The 19868-nt window shown below is 40.4% G+C and overlaps 2 protein-coding genes across 2 annotated transcripts; one reads left to right on the forward strand and one right to left on the reverse strand.

The window, feature by feature from the left end:
- Nucleotides 1–2499: 2499 nt before the first annotated feature.
- On the forward strand, nucleotides 2500–3768 carry LOC134818642 (melanopsin-B-like). The gene has a single exon (XM_063828281.1). The coding sequence runs from the start codon at nucleotides 2500–2502 to the stop codon at nucleotides 3766–3768; it is 1269 nt and encodes a 422-aa protein (XP_063684351.1).
- A 954-nt stretch (nucleotides 3769–4722) lies between these two features.
- On the reverse strand, nucleotides 4723–12715 carry LOC134818643 (uncharacterized). Its single transcript, XM_063828282.1, has 17 exons — nucleotides 12607–12715; nucleotides 11741–11890; nucleotides 11359–11523; nucleotides 10961–11133; nucleotides 10670–10835; nucleotides 10276–10390; nucleotides 9225–9388; nucleotides 8950–9095; nucleotides 8341–8444; nucleotides 7768–7955; nucleotides 6990–7157; nucleotides 6668–6799; nucleotides 6335–6500; nucleotides 5964–6110; nucleotides 5458–5509; nucleotides 5231–5287; nucleotides 4723–5139 (listed from the first exon to the last, which is right to left on the reverse strand). Exons 1-17 carry the CDS (start codon nucleotides 12713–12715, stop codon nucleotides 4723–4725), a joined length of 2619 nt encoding a protein of 872 aa, XP_063684352.1.
- Between the last annotated feature and the right edge of the window lie 7153 nt (nucleotides 12716–19868).

Genomic DNA, 19868 nt, shown 5'->3' on the forward strand with positions numbered 1-19868 from the left:
GGGTTTATTGTCCTTATTAAATTAGCTAGTAGTATGAGGGGGTAAGTGTAAACATTTTAGTACGTACGAGGAGGAGCCAATAATCTGATGATATTTTGTGATAAGATATTCGGAGATTTATAGCTATCCCGGCATCACACGCTTCAGCTTGTGCCAGAGTAGATTGAAATAACGGGTGTGTTTAAGAATTCAGTATTTGATTGCACGAGAGAGTCGGCCAAGATAAGTTGGAGTGTATTGGTCTGCTGGGGTAAGTCATGTGACCTTAAAACTCTCCTTTTCATGCCGTCACTTGCATGACCCGGGGAAAATTTAATCAGGTGTATCCTTATTATCGATATTTTCACCGATTTTGGCACAATATTTCAGTCTGAACCAGTGAGTATTGCAAACGTTTACACCAGCACATAGAATCATGGGTAGATTTAATCTGATAAATCGATATTTTCACGCGATGCTATCACGAGTTTGGCAATCAAACTAACATGGTGGACATGATCAGCCGGTGACATGAAGTTGTTACTTGCTTGTACATTGCTGTCCCAACAAATCGCTAGTCCATCAGCTGACACCGTACAATCAGCCTCCGATCAATATTAGACGAAATTGATTAATCATCATCAGATCCTATGATCATGTTCGCTCCATTTCATTTGCAGTTCCGTGGAGTATATCGTTAATTCGTATCTCTAATAAGTAAGGGACCGAGGTCTCAGGTATTTATCTTTATGTTCCCAGCTACCCTCTTAAGACAGTGACGACTGGTAGGATTAATCATTAATTTTGAGCATTTTATCATAGGTTTGAGTTGACATACACCCAAGAAATTCCCCCGTTTCTAGTATTGTTGATTTTGAGCATTAAATCATGGTTGCTTTTAAGATTAAAAAACCCCAAATCATTTATTAATCCCCTTCCCCCTCCCTCCCCCCACCCCCCTTCGCCCCACGTACAACTTCCCAGTTGTAGTTGTACGTGGTGTGGTAGTTTACTAATCAGCCTGAGCACATAATCACATATATAATATTATTACGAGTATAGGAGTTCTGTGGTATTTAATCAAAATCTGTTAGCTTATGGCACTGCTCGGTCGAGAAGTAGTAACCGCTTTCAGCAAATTATCAACTGAATCTTGGAAAAGGTGGAGATTTTGTCATTTTCTGGAGCCTGTCTCAATGTATTCCGGCAAATTGTCAAATGATTCATAGAATTAGAATACCCCGAACATGATGTCAATATTCGGAATGACACTGAATGAGAGTGAATGACATCTCATTCTATAAGATATTGGGAGGATGTCGGGGAGAATCCTATAATTACCACACAGATTATGTTGATGGTAAAACATGGGGTATCCCGAGACTATCTTTCTATTCGTAAAATCTACCCTAGGTTCAGTATGGACAGCTAGGTCAGTGTATTATTTTACTGTTATTATTCATCAGACACTGTGGCCATTGAACTAGGAGAGGTTGTAGATTGCATATAAAATCCGTTGGTGATGATCGCTCCAACGACTAGAAGGAATTTTCAAAAGAACAATTACAGTCATATACTGCTTATCTTGCAAGAGTTAGTGCGAACGATTTAATCGGCGGATTTAATCACTTTTTCTGTCACATATGCTGGGTAACTGGAAGATTAGTGAGCGACAGTTTTTGCTCGTTTCGAAATTAAGCAGCCAGTCTTGCGTAATATTTAAAAGCTTGAAATTGCAATTATAGTATGGCACCAAAAACCGGAAATTTTGAGGCCAACTTTTCGTTGCTGTGACAATTACATGTCTACCTCCACCTTGTTTCTGCCATGTGCCAAACGAAGGTGACACCTCCAAATCAAGATGTTGGGAGTATATAACGCACGTTTACAGCATCAGCTGTAATAGCAATTGTGACTTGCCAAAATCCACTGCACGGATTCAAATGTCATTAAATCAGCTGCCAACATTGACAGTCATGGGTTTTTCTCGAACCAACAGATCTCTAAATCTCACATATTTGCGGCTGCGACCAGCTTGTGCAATGTAGCCAATAGAAGCCCATTTCGTCAATAATTTATAGTTATATTAATTTACGTCTACATCTAAGATCAAAATGTCATATTTTGTTTCCGGTCGACGTCCTTCAGGCTTCAGGGTTCAGCATTTCAATTTCATTAAAGCGCATCAAATCATTTAATGGCATTTAGCGATGTAACCGTTATCATACGCATTGATATATTAATAAACATATATAAAATTCCCGGGATTACTTCGTGTCCGTCTGGTTTACTTCGTGTCCGTCTGGTTTCTCAATTTGAATTTAAGCTGTTTAAATAGTACTTAAATAAAGCTGGTGCCAACTTTGTTAGTCTTGTTCTGGTTATTTATTACTTTTGTAAACTCTTTCAAAGTCTGACTACGATTTATATAATAGCATTACAACAACAATTACACCACTTGTATTCGTTTAAGAAACACTTCTTAAGTTACTTAGTCTTACAATATCACCCCATCAGGATATGAACGGGACAGAAGGACTGGTATCAGGGCTTACCAGCACCACCTCACTGGATGTAGTTATAGGCCCCGCTACAACCCCCCTGATAGACGTGGTGTCAGGTCCCACAACTACCCTGGAGGTGATGACAGTCATACTGATCCTCTCCCTCATGATCCTAGGAATCCACTTTAACTCCCTGGTCCTGTATATGTTCTGCAAACACCGTCATTACCGTCTCCCCTCCCGACTCCAGCTATTCTCCCTGGCTGTCGACGATATCGGAACTGCTATCTTTGTGGAGCCCATGGTCATTTCCATGTTCTACAAGATTGAACTCTTCGCCCAGAACAATGTTCTCTGTAGAATCTTCTCGAACCTTCTGCACATTTTCCCCTGGGGCTCCATCATCAGTTTAATGGTTCTCAGCTTCACCAGGGTCGTCATCGTGCTCTATCCTCTAGCCTACAAGATCTGGGTGACTCGGAGGAGAGTGGTGCATGTCATAGTTGCTAAGTACTTGTTTATAGGCATCTTCCTGACCGTCTCCAACCCGCTGTGGACGTTCATCTTCATCCCGAGCGTACAGTCCTGTTTCGTGAGCTACACGGGGACGGTTAACGACCACGTGCCCCACGTTAACGTGATCCCCTATATCATCCTGATGGGGAGTGTGATAATAGTGCTGCTGTCTGGTGTGGTGCTGGCACAGTTCTGTGGGATACCCTGTAGTAGGGGGGTCGGGGGAGGCCTGGCTAAACACAGAGCCCAGATGCCAGGGATAGCTAGAGAGCTGCTCCTTTTAGTAGCAGTTTACCTCTTGACCACTTTCTCTGTTCCTATGGTAGCCCTGAAGCGCTATCTCAACTTCAACCTCTCCCCTCAGGGGGAAGTGGTGTTCGCTCAGGTTGCCAAGGTGCTGTTCTATGTCGGCCCAGTCGCTAACCCTGTGATCTACGCACTGAGACGAGGTGAGTATCGGGACACACTAGCCTCTTCTTTTAAGCTCACTATCAGCGCCAGACGAATAGTCCGGGAGAGAACCACGGCAAAGAACGAGCTGGTAATCGACACCGAGCTGAATCATCATCAACAGAAGGGGATCTGTAAGGTCAAGTTGAGGAGAGGATCCTCAGAGAATCAGCTACGAGCAGAGCGGAGTATTGAGCTTGAGGATATCACTGTTCGGAGGAAGTCGACTCTCTATCTCCGCAAGAAGTCTTATAATGTGCGCTTGCCAAAGGGTGGGTTCATTTTCAAGAACAATGCTGCACCTCACGGTTATGATTGAGATGTGAACATTAGCCCGAGTCAGGCTGACAATTTAAAGACACTTAACAAAATTTATAGTTTTCAGGGCATCAAACGCTGCCCGCTGGCATATGATTACAGCAAATCCTAACATTATTATTGGAACTAAGAAACAATATACACTGGCCTCACGCATCCTTAAGTGAGCAGTAAATTATGAAGCGGCATAATTTGAAGTTGTAGTTATAGACAGAAAGGAAAAATGAAATAGAAAACTGGCGGCTACCTGATAAGAGACCATCCTGTCGAGGAGAGGCTCGATTATCGCTTCATTCACTGTTCTTCATTTTACTTTTTCTTGATCTGTAATCACCTACATGTTCATAAACTGCTGAACATTGTTTTGGTTGTAAAGTTGAGTATTGTTGTGTTTTTGTTTATTAATTCATATATTTGTGATGGTAAGAAAATGTAAAGTCTGTATTATTTTTCGAAGCCGGAGGTTCTCGAACATCCCTCTTCAAACAAGTCATCTGTGTCATTCTTTTAAAAATTATATTGAGTCAAATCAAAGTCGAAATTCGAATAATCTCCATTAGAATTGATCTCCATTAGAATTGATACAATTTCAAAATAACATAGACGGGAGAAAAATCTTAAAACAATAATAAATCTATAATCTGGAAACACGGCAAAATGTTTACTGCATCATGACGTAAACATGTAGTTAAAAAGGTATTATAGACAAAGTCAATGAATGGGGTCAGAATGGTTTAGAGTTCAGAAATAATTCTTTGTGAAATTGGTCGATGCTTGTAAATTCTATTACTTTTTCAAGTGATTGAGTGTCATGTAGGTTTGGACCGGGTAAAAACAATAATTTATCATTAAAAATGTCATCATGGTAAAACACATAGGGCTAAAATTACCTAAGAATGCAATTTCAATTGAGGTTCAGATTCTACAAAAAACAATCGCAACATCGAGTCAAGTACTAAACAAATGCCCCAAAGTATCTCAACAAAATTACCCATCTTACAACTACCCCAGTCCTCAAACTCTCCCCCGAACCCTTCAAACCCCCCGCCTTCTCCTCTTCAATAATCCCTGCCAGCTCCTTGGCATCTTGCAAATACAACCTCTCAGAGAAGCTGGGTGGCACTACAGTCCCCCTGATGGTACACTGAGGCCAGGGGCACCCCCGGGTGTTGAAAACAGCAATACTTTTCTGGTAGGACGACCAGTAACTGGTGGTGTTTAGGTGTTTGAGGAGGGAGAAACAGATCGGGCAGTCGCTGTGTACTTTGTTGAGAGGATCAGCGTAGTTACACCATTCTCTCCTGAGGGAGATCTTAGTTACTAAGTGAAATTGAAACAGATCGGGCAGTCGTCGGATTTGCACTATTCTCTCCTGGGGGAGATGTTAGTTACTAAGTGAAATTGAAACAGATCGGGCAGTCGTCGGATTTGCACTATTCTCTCCTGGGGGAGATGTTAGTTACTAAGTGAAAGTGAATGTGAAACAGATCGGGCAGTCGTCGGATTTGCACCATTCTCTCCTGGGGGAGATGTTAGTTACTAAGTGAAAGTGAAAGTGAAACAGATCGGGCAGTCGTCAAATTTGCACCATTCTCTCTGGGGGAGATATCATATGCCAAGTAACATGTGCTCTGTATTCTGTCGAGAAGATCTAGATAGTTGGACCATTGTTAGTCCCCCTAAAGTCTACCTCAAAGTCTACCCTTATTGGCAGAGCTTCTTGGATATTGCCAAGATCTGGCCTAAGAAATTCGAGCTTTTAGTGTAATTCTACTGCAGTTTCAAACTTTTATTATAATTCTACTGCGGCTTGGAGCCTTCAACAGCAACCTTTTTACTATCATTAAATTAATTCGGTTGGGGGATTTAAAAGGGTTCTGTAGAACGATATCTTACTACTCATTATGTTAAAAGGTTTCCGGTATTTAAGTACCCGTTTAATTTGGCTCCAAACATTAGAGCATTAGGATGCCTTTTGATATTTAACTTGACAGGTGGTTTAACAGTCAAGGTGTCAATAATCTTATATTATAACCCACTTAGGGGCCATCTACTTAGGACGTCCGCCAAAATCGCACATTTTCAGACCACCCCCCTCCCCCTGTCCGGGTGTGTCCGAATTTTCAAAACCATCCCCTCCCTATTTGCCGGACGTCCTAAGTAGATGGCCCCTTTTATAGCCCACTTGTAACTTACCCAATATATTTAGGCATGGCCTCCATGTAGTAATCTAAGTTGTACTGGTGTAGTTCTGCTAGGAGTTTGTCAGCGAGGGAGGTTGAGTTGTACTCCTTCAGGGTATCATTGTTACAATTCAATCTTTTCAGACACGCTCCGTACTCTCTGACGAAGAAGGGTTAGGAAGAAATCGAACATTCGTTTACAGTAGTTATTGAAATTAAACAATAATCAGGCATAAGAGATGGAATTGTCCAAAGCAGGTAGCTATGAATTGCACTGCAAAATAATGAGTAACATATACATCATACAGTTATTTAATTGTGATATGAATGTAATGAATTGGTTTCTGACGAAAAGATGGTGACGAATAAGTAACAGTTTCTCACTTCCGATGTGTACAGGAATCCTCCTTTGTAGAGTATCTGAAGTCTCTAATCTCGGAGTCCCACAGCCAGTTCAGATTAGATGTGAAGTAGTACCGAGAGAACCGCCTCCCTACCATATGCCTCCACCGGCATTCAGACAGGTTCCAGATACTGCACTCTTCTAGATCTGCGGGGGTCGCATTTTGGTTTGAAATTAGAAGTTGTGAGTTAATCTCACACTAAAAAAGGGTCAAGATAATACCTACGAGGAGTTCTGGAAATGGTGGAGGGCAGGATCAAATAGCTGTCATTAAGAATGACATATAAGATTCAAAGAAAACACAAATAAAAAACCTCTCATCACTTTGCTTCTCCTGTCTAGTCTCCATTGAAGGTGAGTCTTTTCACATCTGTGCTGTACAAGGAAACTCGTAGCTCTCCTGGCACCACTTCTGATATCCCTCTTTGTCCCCGGGTTCTCACAGTCTGACCAGATAGTTTTTGTTAATTAGTTAATCACTTAACAAGCTCATAAGCTAATTAGTTTATAGGTAAATTATTACTAGCAAAATGCTTACGAAGACACTCATATAAATAACGTCTTCAAAAACTGAAAATGGGAGAATACTAGTATTCATATGTTTTTAACACAGAAGTTCACACTATGATTAAATACCAGTAATCTCAATAGAATCAAAGCAGATGAGCTGAAAGAGGGCCATATCACAGTTGTTTCTGGGATGTTTAGGGGGCTTCCAGGTCATCCCACTCAAGTAAGATAATGAACCCATCATCAGGAACTCATCTTCAGGTGATCCACTAAATGGAAACGCGTAATACAGCTCTGTAATGATCAATATTAAGGTTTGCTATACAACTATCTAGCGAAGATATTTAAATATAAATCAAATATCTCTGATAGTAAAGGGCCATCTACTAAGGACGTCCGCCAAAATCGCAGATTTTCAGACCCCCCTCCCCCTGTCCGGGTGTGTCCGGATTTTCAGAAACCACCCCCTCCCCCAGTCCGGATTTGTCCGAAATCCCAAAACCAGCTCCTCCCTATTTGCCGGACGTCCTAAGTATATGGCCCCTTTCTTATAACATGAAATTTGAAAATAATAATCAAGGGAAAGAGAAAGTGAAACTTGTGACGCTAACCTTTCCAATACCACCAAGTGTGGTCGGTAGTGAAGCCGGAGCACCTTTCTCTGATACCCCCCTTACAATCTGTACGTGTTAACCGCTTCTGTAAGCAGTAGTTTTAATAAAGGTTTAATTAGCTTTTGATATCAAAATTAGGGGGATGATCAGCGATAATAAAAAATAAGAAAGAATTCAGAAGCTTTTAGGCGTATTGAAAATGTTCAACAATCTTTGCAATTTATGACATGGTGAAAAAGTATAGGGAGATGGTGAAAATGTGTAGGAACATGGGAACACCCCAGACAAACTTACAAGATTGCCGTCATGGCTGGGTCCAGGTACAGTGGTAGTGAAACTCATTGTACTAAAGGGGGTTGTCATGGTACTACCGAAAGTACGGGTAAAGTTGGTTCCTTGTATTGTGTTCGAGGAAAGAAGAGGTGGAGGAGAAGTATAGTTCTGCTGCACTGTCTCGTTTATAAAGCTGCACGATACCCTGGGATAGTGAAAGTGAAAGTGAATGTTAAAGAGTAGTTCTGCTGCACGATACCCTAGGATAGTGAAAGTGAAAGTGAATGTAAAAGAGTAGTTCTGCTGCACGATACCCTGGGATAGTGAAACTGAAAATTAAAGCGAAGGTTAACGAGTATTTCTGCTGCACTGTCTCGTTAATCGAGATGTACGATACCCTGGGATAGTGAAAGTGAAACAAAAAGGTAATTTCTTGGACAAAAGTTTCACAGTTTTGACTAAATTTCACTCCAGTGACCAATTAGTCGGTTAACTATGGATGGCAAAAACACTTTCTGAATTCTGTCCCATTTTCTCCCCTGACCAATGAGTCAGTCAACTTGAACTATGGAATCTGTAAGTGTACTAACTTTGGATCAATTCCCATTCTTCTGAGCTCATTGTACATTGTTATCATCCTCGGGTAGGGTTGAGTCTTCGTCTCAAAACTAGCCGCTCCACTCGTGTGATCCACCTGATGTTTAATTATGGTTTTACCACCGAGTTTTGGTTCAGCCGAAATAAATTTTACTTTGATGTTTACATAATGTTTCTCACTCCAGCTGTAGTCTGGTAGTGTTGAGTCTCATGAATATTTTTCTAGCTCTCTTTTTCCATGTTTAAGCCTCACAGGAGATATTGTGGTCTTTTTTTTATTGAATATAACTGTAATACATTGATGTAAAGTTTATTTGAATTTTGAAATTTAAAAAAATTAATACATAAAAAATAAAATGGATAGTTAAAGTTGGTCAGACTACTCAACATTTGATCAAAACAATCAGTTGTTGCCTGGTTGTCCAGAAACAACTGACTAGCAAGAGCATCATATAATTTGATGTCCATACAACAACATGCCTCCTTTGCCACGTCACCTCCATCATCTCCGCTTAGATAACTCCGGCAACCTCCTTCAGGGTTGCCATACCCCAGAGGCAGACAGAGCATCATATCACCCAATTATTTTCTAAAAAACTGACCTGCCAACAATATGCGTTATCCTCCCAGAGCAACATGGCACGACTAATGTTGTGACAGAAAGTCTCAGTATCATTGTTGTCCTTGGTTGCCGCCATTAAGTCGATCTCTGAATCTAGATCATCACGCTCTTTAACAAAACATGAACCTGACATTTAGAGACTATAAACGACTTGTCTCTTTCTCAGGTTTGGGCAAAATCAAGTGTACCCGAGAGAACGCAGCAGATTCACTTCAACTTCAAGCTAACAGAGGGGCCAAAAAAAGACGAACTCACCACAAACGTCACTAGCAGTGATGATATCAGGGGAGGAGTATCTATCCAGCACAGTTACCCCAGTAACAGGTTCTCTAGAGTCAGCAGGGGAGAAGTCGGCCCAGGTCAGGGTGTACCTGGTGTTTCGTCTCCTCTTGTTTGAGTACAGGTGGGGTATCATACAGCTGCGGAGGTGGAGAAAGTGAACCTGACATTTAGATACAGAAAGTGAAAGAGAAGCTAACAGAAAGGTTCATTAAGTCAAAATGACACTTACTTGAAGGTATAGAATATGAAAATGAAAGTGACAGACAGGACAGTGAAATTAACTTGCGAGTGGATAAAATGATTCTGAAAATAACTTGAAGGGAAAGAAATAAAGAAATTACGCACACTAACCTCAATGGTTGGTCAATGGTCATAAATAAAGTAAAAACTGTGAATTTCGGTCAATGAAACGGCAAAAAAGCTTCTAATCACAAATCTTCCAAAATTTCTCCGTATATTCTGATGATTTTCAGTTGTTTAAAACTTTATTTGGTAATCTGACTTTCGATACCTTAATCATGTCTGGTGCCATCCACAGTGAACTCATTCATTGGTCATTCAGCAAAAATTCAGTCAAAACAAAGAAATTTGGCAAAAGACACGATTGAGGTACTCAAAGTTCTATTCCCAAAGAAAGCTTTGATAAACGGAAAATCATCAGAATATAAAAAGAGATTTTCAAAGATTTTTGAAGAGGAGCTTTTCTGCCGTCCCCTTGGCCGAAATGTCGCGGTTTTTACTGAAATTTTGACCAGTGACCAATCAGTGAGGTCGGTGAGAGTGACACAAGTCGCCATCAATGTACTGAAAGATTACATCCGGAGAAAGCTTTGATGCAATGAACATTTCAAATATGTCTCCAGATATTAAGTTTCCAGTTTCTCGATGGTGACTTGTGCCACTCACCATGATCTCACCGGTTGGTCACCGGTACAAATTTTGTCAAAACTAACGTTGACGTGGGTAAAATGATCGAGAAACAAACTTGAAGGGATAGAAATTATAAAGTTAAAGCGAAACTTACTTGTAGGTGGAGTGAGCGTGTGAAATATCATCATTGAACATGTCTGTGATCAGAGCGTAGACTATCAACCCATCAAACTGTCTAAACATGTTGCCAACTTTCGTTAAACTGCGACCTGGTTACAAAAGGTTATAAGCATCCCACTCTACAGTCTACAAGACTACACAATATGAATATATACGGCTGAGAAGTGTAATGGAGGGGGGGGGGGGGATATAAAGTTCACTTTTCTTTCCATGTGAACGTCAATAAGAACAAACATAAGGGGGATATCTCGGGTCATCAACCTCCTAGCCTTCCCCTCCGCAACATCCTTCATCCAACCTCTGAAACTTATTGGTATACATCCCCAATACCCATCCCTTTGAGAGTTGAGTTTTAAACGGACTCTCACCTAAAGCAACAGTACCAGGAAGAAGGAAGCTTTTGTAAGGTTTGACAGTGTTGAGGATGGGAGTGAGAGTGACCATGAAGTGGCCTGGTTGTTTGTACCACAGAGTTACATTACCAGTCATCATGTCAAACCGCAAACATACTAGCCGCAGATGATCCTTTACTCTCTGGAGAAGACAAGTTTTGTATTATTTTAGATTGGGTTTAAAATGGCTAATATCTGGCTAACGTGATGTACGGATAATTTTAATTGAAATTTAGAAATTAAATTCAATAAATGAATGAAACAAACCCATGTGTTCGGTTTATAGGAGTAAGGAACAGACCACCTCACCCAGCGTATCACATTCTGTAGGGTCCCCTGTGAGTTGGTCCAAGAGAACTTCTGAGCAAGCCATATGGTGTCCCAATTAGCTGTGAGAGTCAGACTTTTCGTCGGTCTGTTGAGCCCATTTCTCGATACCTCTGATGGCCGAAATGTACCGTTATACAAAGCCAGATTTGTTAATAGAAGTTAACTGTTTTGATAACAAAATTTAAAAAAAAACCATTAATGCAGAGTAATAGATGGTCATATATAGCCAATAAATAAGTAAATGAAATGGGAAATTTCGATGTTGAATAGCAAATAAATGGCAATAGTCATTTCTGAAATACAGTAAAACAACTCATGCCTAACATTATGGACACCTTTGAAGCTGAAGATGTCGTAGTAAGTGTGAGGGTTGCTGGGAGCGTATTTCACACACCACGTAGTGGGTTTGTCACGACGAGGACTGAAGGGTCTCAGCACTCGGGGTCTGGGACTCACCTGGTCATCTAGGTCTAGCGGGGTGAACTGGAACACGTGCTCATCTGAAACACAAGGATATATCGTAACCGGGTGTTGAAATATAAGGTGGGTTGAGATATACTGAAACACAAAGAAAAGTAGTGTAAGATGCATTATATCAGACCAGCTGACATCAACAAACAGCAACTGAACAACAGCTGCAATCATCTGTACCTAAATTTCCAGATTTAGGAGCCAGTTTTTCGCAGCTGAGGTAAGATAATAAGAAAATAGTCCCACCTGTAGAACACCAACACAGTCTAACAAACCCTTCTTTAGTAGCGTCACACCGCTCCTTAGCAGTGTGTGAACGTGTCCACCGGGAGGTGTCTTTACTCTTGATACCCTGACACACTGCTCTTTGACTCTTATCCGTCAATTCTTCGTACCCTGATGGAATGTTGGTGAATATACATACTAATACTGTATCTGAGAAAGCTTTTTTTAAAATCAATAAACTTTCAAAATGTTTACAAATACATCATTTTATTTCAAAGAAAATTCGCCGAATGACCTTTCATGCCTTGACGAGTGACCGAGTGTAAACAAAATTAGGGACACCGAAACATCAGTTGACCAGTAAACTGGTCATAGCAATTACATCGGGCCCTATATGCACCTATAAGTAAAGCGATGCTGCAACCAAGGCATGCTAGTTTTATTCCATAGGACTAAAAAGGTTACAATCTAAAATATAAATATAATAACTATGTGCCATAATTATAAACACAATTTATAAAACATATTTTATTAATTTGATATTGAGATATAATTAATTTAAAGATAACAAAAACTTTCAATTATCAAAATATATAATATCGTTATCTATAACAAGAGATTATAATTACTGATTAAGGATTTGTGGCTTTTGTACGTGGAATGCGCACGGATCTTTAATCAGTAAAATGACAGTGAAATTGTGCAGAGGTGTTTAGCATTGTAAAACTGCTCGAGATTAATCATAATTCGTCTTGATAGTTTGGTAGAAGTCATTACAAAAAAATGTTCTAGATAAACAGATGAATAAAATGAAGGTTAGGAGCAGTTAATAAGACTAAGAACATTTCCATATAGCATATTCCCAAAGTGAGGCCAGTAAAACTAACCAGGCTGATGAATTCCCTTGAACACCTCGTTAAGGATCACAGCTTGGCACATCTGTTGAGCTATAGTCTCTATAACATCAGGGTAAGGAAGGTCCTGGGAGCACACCATTGACTTAGCAGAGCAGGCAGCAGAACAGGATTCACCAGGGGCGCTCCATGTGTGATCTGGAGATTTTGTGAGTTTAAAACTGCAAAAATTGCTGTCTTATCAAATTCATGTACGTTTGTTAATTGCTCTTGTTATCAGCATCGCACAGCCTTGCTTAAATCGAGTACAACGTGTACATCGCTACTTGTACATAAATCATAATGAGCTATACATTGGAATCCCTGCATCGATTGGAGAAGGACATTCGGGGAACTTTCGATTCGTTGACTGGAGCAGCTAAGTGTAAAAACATCACTGAAGTTACGAAGCATGTTCTTATGAAAGGGAACAATGTCAGCAAAGACTCACTTGCTGGATTTGTCATGGAATTTGTTAAGATTGTAAACTGCAGCACAGACATTCTTAAATCTGCGTCATCAAATATTGACACTTTGAAATCTGATCAGATTGTAAATCAGAAACTTATGTTGGAGCTTAAGGACGAAATTATTCAGAAGAAGGACAATCATGTTCAGAAAGTTCAGGAGGTCGTCAAAACAGAAGTTAAATCGTTTAGCGACATAGTGAAGCAGAACAGTCCACAGATCCCAGGCAAAACTTTGCAAGCGGCTGTGAAATCAGCAGTTGACAATGATAATCGCAGTCGCTGTGTGATGGTATACGGACTCAGGGAGGATCCTAAAACCAATCTTGATACAGTTGTGGGAGATATGCTTAGTGAAATTGCTGGAGCAGAAAAACCCTTCGTGAGGGAATGTTACCGTCTGGGAACTGCGAAGCCTGGCCAACATCGTCCAGTCAGAGTTTGCTTCAGCCGATCAGACTCAGTTTCTGTTTGTGCTCAGTAATGCTAAGAACTTGAAGCAGTCGTCACAGTTCAATAAAACATTTCTGAGTCCTGATCGATCTCCTGAGGAGAGGCTGATACGGAGAAAACTTGTTGAATCTTTAAAAGCAAAGATGGAGAAAGAGCCAGAAAAGTATCACTTCATACGAGGAGGAGAGATCTGCACCACTGAAAGAAAAGTGACCCCGCAACACAGCACGGAAAAGAAGACGATTCCACAACACTCAGGATTCTCGATTCCGCAACATTCAGGATTCTCCACTTCGAGTAATCGTGCTGCTGGCCTCAACAAATCTTTTACGCAGGGACCATGGATTCCAGGAACACTGTCCATTAGTACTCCGATGAAAAAGCGATGAATGTCGATTTGCCGTGATTCTAGCTTTGTGTGTTATTGTGTGATTTCAATGCACGGCAATGAAGGGACTCAGGTACCACGATCTGGCAGACAAACATGTCTGAACAGACATAGCGAGTCAGATCTGGTTCAGGAAATTTTATCGTTAAAGAGATATTCATATTTCATATGAATCAATACTCAGGTTTCTAATTTTGGACTCGCCCGGGGTTTGATTATGATACTTTGAGGAATGATGCTTTGCTGACATTTGATTTATAAGTTGATTTCAAATCCCCTATGGGTACCAGAAATACTGGTTTCACAACAACCGTGATTGTTACTCAGGTGTGTGATGATTTGTGGAGCACATAGTAATCGCGAAGCAGGTCTCACCGAGGCTAGGTATATAACTGGTTGTTCCAATTTACCAACTTACTAACTTACTAAACAATATCCTGTTAGCCGACACTTTCTAAAGTTAATGAAGAGCATATTGTCACTTCTGCGGGGTGAAAATTGGAAAGGAGCATGGGTTTTGGCGGCTACCGGACAACTGAACCCAATTTAGACAATGTAGACTAACCCAAACCCTAACCAATTAAGCTGATTGGTTAGTGGGAACTAGGTTCAATTGGGTTCAGTTGTCGGTCACCCGTTTTGCGGCTATAATACATCAGGGTTTCATAGTATAGGATGTTCCAACTGACTGACTGACAGACTGACTGACTGACTGACTGACTGACTAACTGACTGACTGACTGACTGACTGACTGACTGACTGACTGACTTACCACGGAAGGGGTACGGGTCACCGCCCCACCACGAGTAAGAACTCAAACTCTTCTTGAAGAGTTCTTCGTTATAACAGTCTGAGATTCCAGAGATTATGAGAATACATTAACACCTACATGTTAATCGTTATTGTTTAAGTCCTACTCGTAGTTTTCTGTTTGCTTCAAGTGATAAAACATGATAAAACATGTAAAGGACGTAGAGTAAGTTAAAACATTTCAATTTTCATTCATGAGTTTTATATGAATTAAAAAAATAAGAATACACCGTTAAAACACTTACTGTGCTTCCTGGCTTGAATCTCAGTTTGTCTAAAACAGATCTTAGCATTGTAGAGCACCGCCACTTTCTTCCGGCTCACCGAGCCAATGGTCGGGTTCCTAGGGTAACCGCTAACATTCTCCGCACAGTACAAAGGGTCACAAACTGAAGATATAACCTTATGAGCTTATGGTTATTAGCTAGGACGGGGGGGGGGGGGGGGGGGGGGGGGGGGGGGGTTCGGGTGCCGAGTACTGTACGTGAATGAGTCGTTCTAAGAGAATAGTTGAGAAGAGTTTTTCTATGGCACTGCTGACAGCAACTGCACGGTAGTTGTCAGGATTCGATTTATTTCCCTTTTTATGAAGTGGAGATATAATGCTGACGTTCCAGGGATAAATTCCTTGTGAGAAGCAGGCGTTGAAGAGGTTCAACATAAACAATTTATGATTGGTGTCCAGAGATTTTATAATTTCGTTATTAATCATGTCGAGTGAGGAAGCTTTACCATTTTTGAGGAATTTTATACTAGAGTCAAGTTCTGTTATGGTAATTAAGGTGTTGAGTGACTCAGGATGAGTTGCACCTTGATTTATCAAGTCAGCCTGATCAATCATAGAAACTTTTTAATTTTCATTTATTGTTTTGTGGTTATCAGAATATAGGTTACCAAAAAAAGTCTCGAATCTATTCATATCATGACTGTCAAAATTTAAAGTTTTCTTTTTCTGATTTTTTAGTTTTTTGAAAGATTGCCAGTTGAGAATTTCCCCCCCCCCCCCCCTCTATGTCCTCATTCATACGTGCGAAGAATTCGTTTTTGTGCAGAGTTCTTCAAACGCTTATAGCTACCCTTGACAAGATAATAGTTTCCACGTATAAAGTTGTTTGACGGGAATTTTGAGGTTGCATCTGTACCTTTACGAAATTTTCTTTTACCTAATCTCGTTTTCCAGTTAAATCAAGGTTTGTTTGAGGTGTGAGATTTTTTGGGTGGTTTGGTTTGTTTGAAACACTTCGAGGCCATGTCGCGAAGATGTTCTGAAAGTAGTTTGTTAATGTCTTTAAGTTCAGTTTCATAATTACGGTAATTGTCTGCTAAAATATTTTGATTGGTGAGTAAGTCGATTTTCGACTGAAGATCTTGGATTAAGGTCAATGATAGATTTTCTGACTGCGCTTCGAAAAAGTCGTCTTTGTTCTCTTCGTTGATAATGATTCTGGTTGGCGCTGTCTGATAAGTGTCCTGTAATGGGACGCATTGGTTGATCGCGAATATATTGCATTTTAATTCAGTACTGAGGGGCTTATGATCAGAATGTTCGGTGAATGTCAAGATTTTGAGTCGATGTTGACATGCAGTCTCTTAATCTGTTAGTTTTATTGTTTACATTCAATATCGGATCCTTTTAAAATTAAAAAGTCATGTTTAATGAGCTGTTTAAAGCAATTTCCTGGTGGGTATCTTATTTTATATACCAAGACACAGTTAGTACCGTGATTTCTCAACAGTTAGTACCGCAAAAGCCAGCAAAAGGGGTGGGTGTCTTAATAATTATCCGGAAAAACAGTTAGTACAGTGAAGGGGGTGGGTGGGTCTTTTGAAAAATTCCAAAATTACACTTAGTTAACGTCAAGTACAGAACTTAGTTCTATAATAGCTTAGTTCTATAATAGCTTAGTTATAGTCTATAATAGCTTAGTTCTAGAATAGCATGGCAGCTATAATAGCTGCCATGCTATAATAGCTGCCAAGCTATAATAGCTGTCATGCTATAATAGCTGTCATGCTATAATAGCTGCCATGCTATAATAGCTGCCATGCTATAATAGCTGCCTTGCTATAATAGCTGCCGTGCTATAATAGCTGCCATCCCACATCCAGAAAGGTTTATATTTCCTCCCAGATGCTTTTTTTTCTAAATTCTGTGGCCAGCTCGCTTCGCTCGCAAGTTTGGGGGGGGGGGGGGGCTGTCGGCGAGCGAAGCGAGTAGACGTGTCCAATCCAGCTGCGCAGCGAGCGAAGCGAGCAAGCTGTGGCAGGGGTCTGGGGGCGGAGCCCTTGGCGGGGGCTAGGGGGCGCAGCCCCCGGAATTTTTTTGCGAAATAGGGTGTTTTAGACGGCATTTGGCATTAAAGAAATTTGTAGGACAGCAATAAACTGGGATTGAAAAGAATCAAGTACTCACGTAAATTTGGTAACTTCACAACAGCAATCTGCATTCTCCAATCAGAATATTTCACTGTGTTCCAAAACTGACGGGATGTTCCCCTTTGATTTTTATACAATCGAAACATTTTCTTCAAAAATTTCCTCAATTAATTTGTCTTTATTCCTAAAAATATTTCGAAATTTAGGAGTAACTTCTCAAAAATGTCCTCTTTTTCTCCCGTTTTTCCTCCCAAAAAAAAATTTCCTCCAAGGCTGCCTTGCAAGATGGCGTGTTTCTGGATGTGGGGCTGCCATGCTATAATAGCTGCCATGCTATAATAGCTACCATGCTATAATAGCTGCCATGCTATAATAGCTGCCATGCTATAATAGCTGCCATGCTATAATAGCTACCATGCTATAATAGCTGCCATGCTATAATAGCTGCCATGCTATAATAGCTGTCAAGCTATAATAGCTACCATGCTATAATAGCTGCCATGCTATAATAGCTGCCATGCTATAATAGATACCATGCTATAATAGCTATCATGCTATAATAGCTGTCATGCTATAATAGCTGCCATGCTATAATAGCTGCCATGCTATAATAGCTACCATGCTATAATAGCTACCATGCTATAATAGCTGCCATGATATAATAGCTGCCGTGCTATAATAGCTGCCATGCTATAATAGCTACCATGATATAATAGCTGCCGTGCTATAATAGCTACCATGCTATAATAGCTGCCATGCTATAATAGCTACCATGCTATAATATCTACCATGCTATAATAGCTGCCATGCTATAATAGCTGCCATGCTATAATAGCTACCATGCAATAATAGCTGCCATGCTATAATAGCTGCCATGCTATAATAGCTACCAAGCTATAATTGCTGCCATGCTATAATAGCTGCCATGCTACAATAGCTGCCATGCTGTAATAGCTGTCATGCTATAATAGCTGCCATGCTACAATAGCTGCCGTGCTATAATAGCTACCATGCTATAATAGCTGCCATGCTATAATAGCTGCCATGCTATAATAGCTGTCATGCTATAATAGCTGCCATGCTATAATAGCTGCCGTGATATAATTGCTGCCGTGCTATAATAGCTGCCATGCTATAATAGCTGCCATGCTATAATAGCTATCATGCTATAATATCTACCATGCTATAATAGCTGCCATGCTATAATAGCTGCCATGCTATAATAGCTACCATGCTATAATAGCTGCCATGCTATAATAGCTACCAAGCTATAATTGCTGCCATGCTATAATAGCTGCCATGCTATAATAGCTGCCATGCTACAATAGCTGCCATGCTGTAATAGCTGTCATGCTATAATAGCTGCCATGCTACAATAGCTGCCGTGCTATAATAGCTGCCATGCTATAATAGCTGCCATGCTATAATAGCTATCATGCTATAATAGCTGCCATGCTATAATAGCTGCCATGCTATAATAGCTGCCATGCTATAATAGCTGCCATGCTATAATAGCTGCCATGCTATAATAGCTGCCATGCTATAATAGCTGCCATGCTATAATAGCTGCCATGCTATAATAGCTGCCGTGCTATAATAGCTGCCATGCTATAATAGCTGCCATGCTATAATAGCTGCCATGCTATAATAGCTGCCATGCTATAATAGCTGCCATGCTATAATAGCTGTCATGCTATAATAGCTGCCATGCTATAATAGCTGCCATGCTATAATAGCTGCCATGCTATAATAGCTGCCATGCTATAATAGCTGCAATGCTACAATAGATACCATGCTATAATAGCTACCATGCTATAATAGCTACCATGCTATAATAGTTACCATGCTATAATAGCTGCCATGCTATTTGCAGTTCCCAAAGGGCAAAGGTCGTCCCGCCGCGCCAAAGTAACCATCGCCATGTTTACTGGACTATTCCACACTTGTAATCTCCCTTACTTTTCCCTCTACACCCTAGAGGCTAGACACGGTCACATTTCTAGCAGCATTGAGCTGGCCATGCCCGTTCTTCGCGAATAATTTCATGTTTTTCTACTCGTGGACCATCGGGAAGATTCTGATGACAGCAGTTAATGTGACCCTTAATCCGCTGCTCTGCTATTACCGGATGACGGAGTTTAGGTTGTGGATTTTGGAGCTGTTTAGCAAGATATTCAGAAGACAGTAAATCATGATAGTCGAGTGATGTGGAAAGTTTTGACGCCACTAAGTACTTAAGTACTATTTAGTAACCACCCTATATAAGTATATAACCAATATGTAACCAGGGTAGATTAAAAAGTTTCCAACTGGAGATAAAGATAAAATCACTTACTCTCTCTACACACAGGTTTTCGCTCAAAGTTGAAGACTCTAGCATCTCTCCTGGAGCAGTTCGCCTTGAACTCCCATGTAACTGTGAATCCCCAAACTCTTGGATCTGAAATGGAACGTTATGCAGTACTTCGACAATGTATTGTTGCACTTTAAACACAGCGTTGAGGTGTATTGTAAACACTTATGAAGAGATCAATGACTTGAGTATATCAATTGTTGATAAAACTGTAAAAGTGAGACTGTGTGAGCATAACAATTGTTAGTGTAACTGTAAAAGTGAGACTGTGGGCAAAAATTGGCACAATCGTTGCTACTTATTCGTGGAACAGGGTTCTAGCTTGTAGCTGTAGCATACAGCTTATTTGTATATTAATTCGTATTTAAATTAAATAATGTTGATAGTTTTGGATCGAGAATAATTGTA

Source organism: Bolinopsis microptera, chromosome 7 (assembly GCF_026151205.1).
Source record: "Bolinopsis microptera isolate Bmic1 chromosome 7, MBARI_Bmic_1.0, whole genome shotgun sequence".
Lineage (NCBI taxonomy): Eukaryota > Metazoa > Ctenophora > Tentaculata > Lobata > Bolinopsidae > Bolinopsis > Bolinopsis microptera.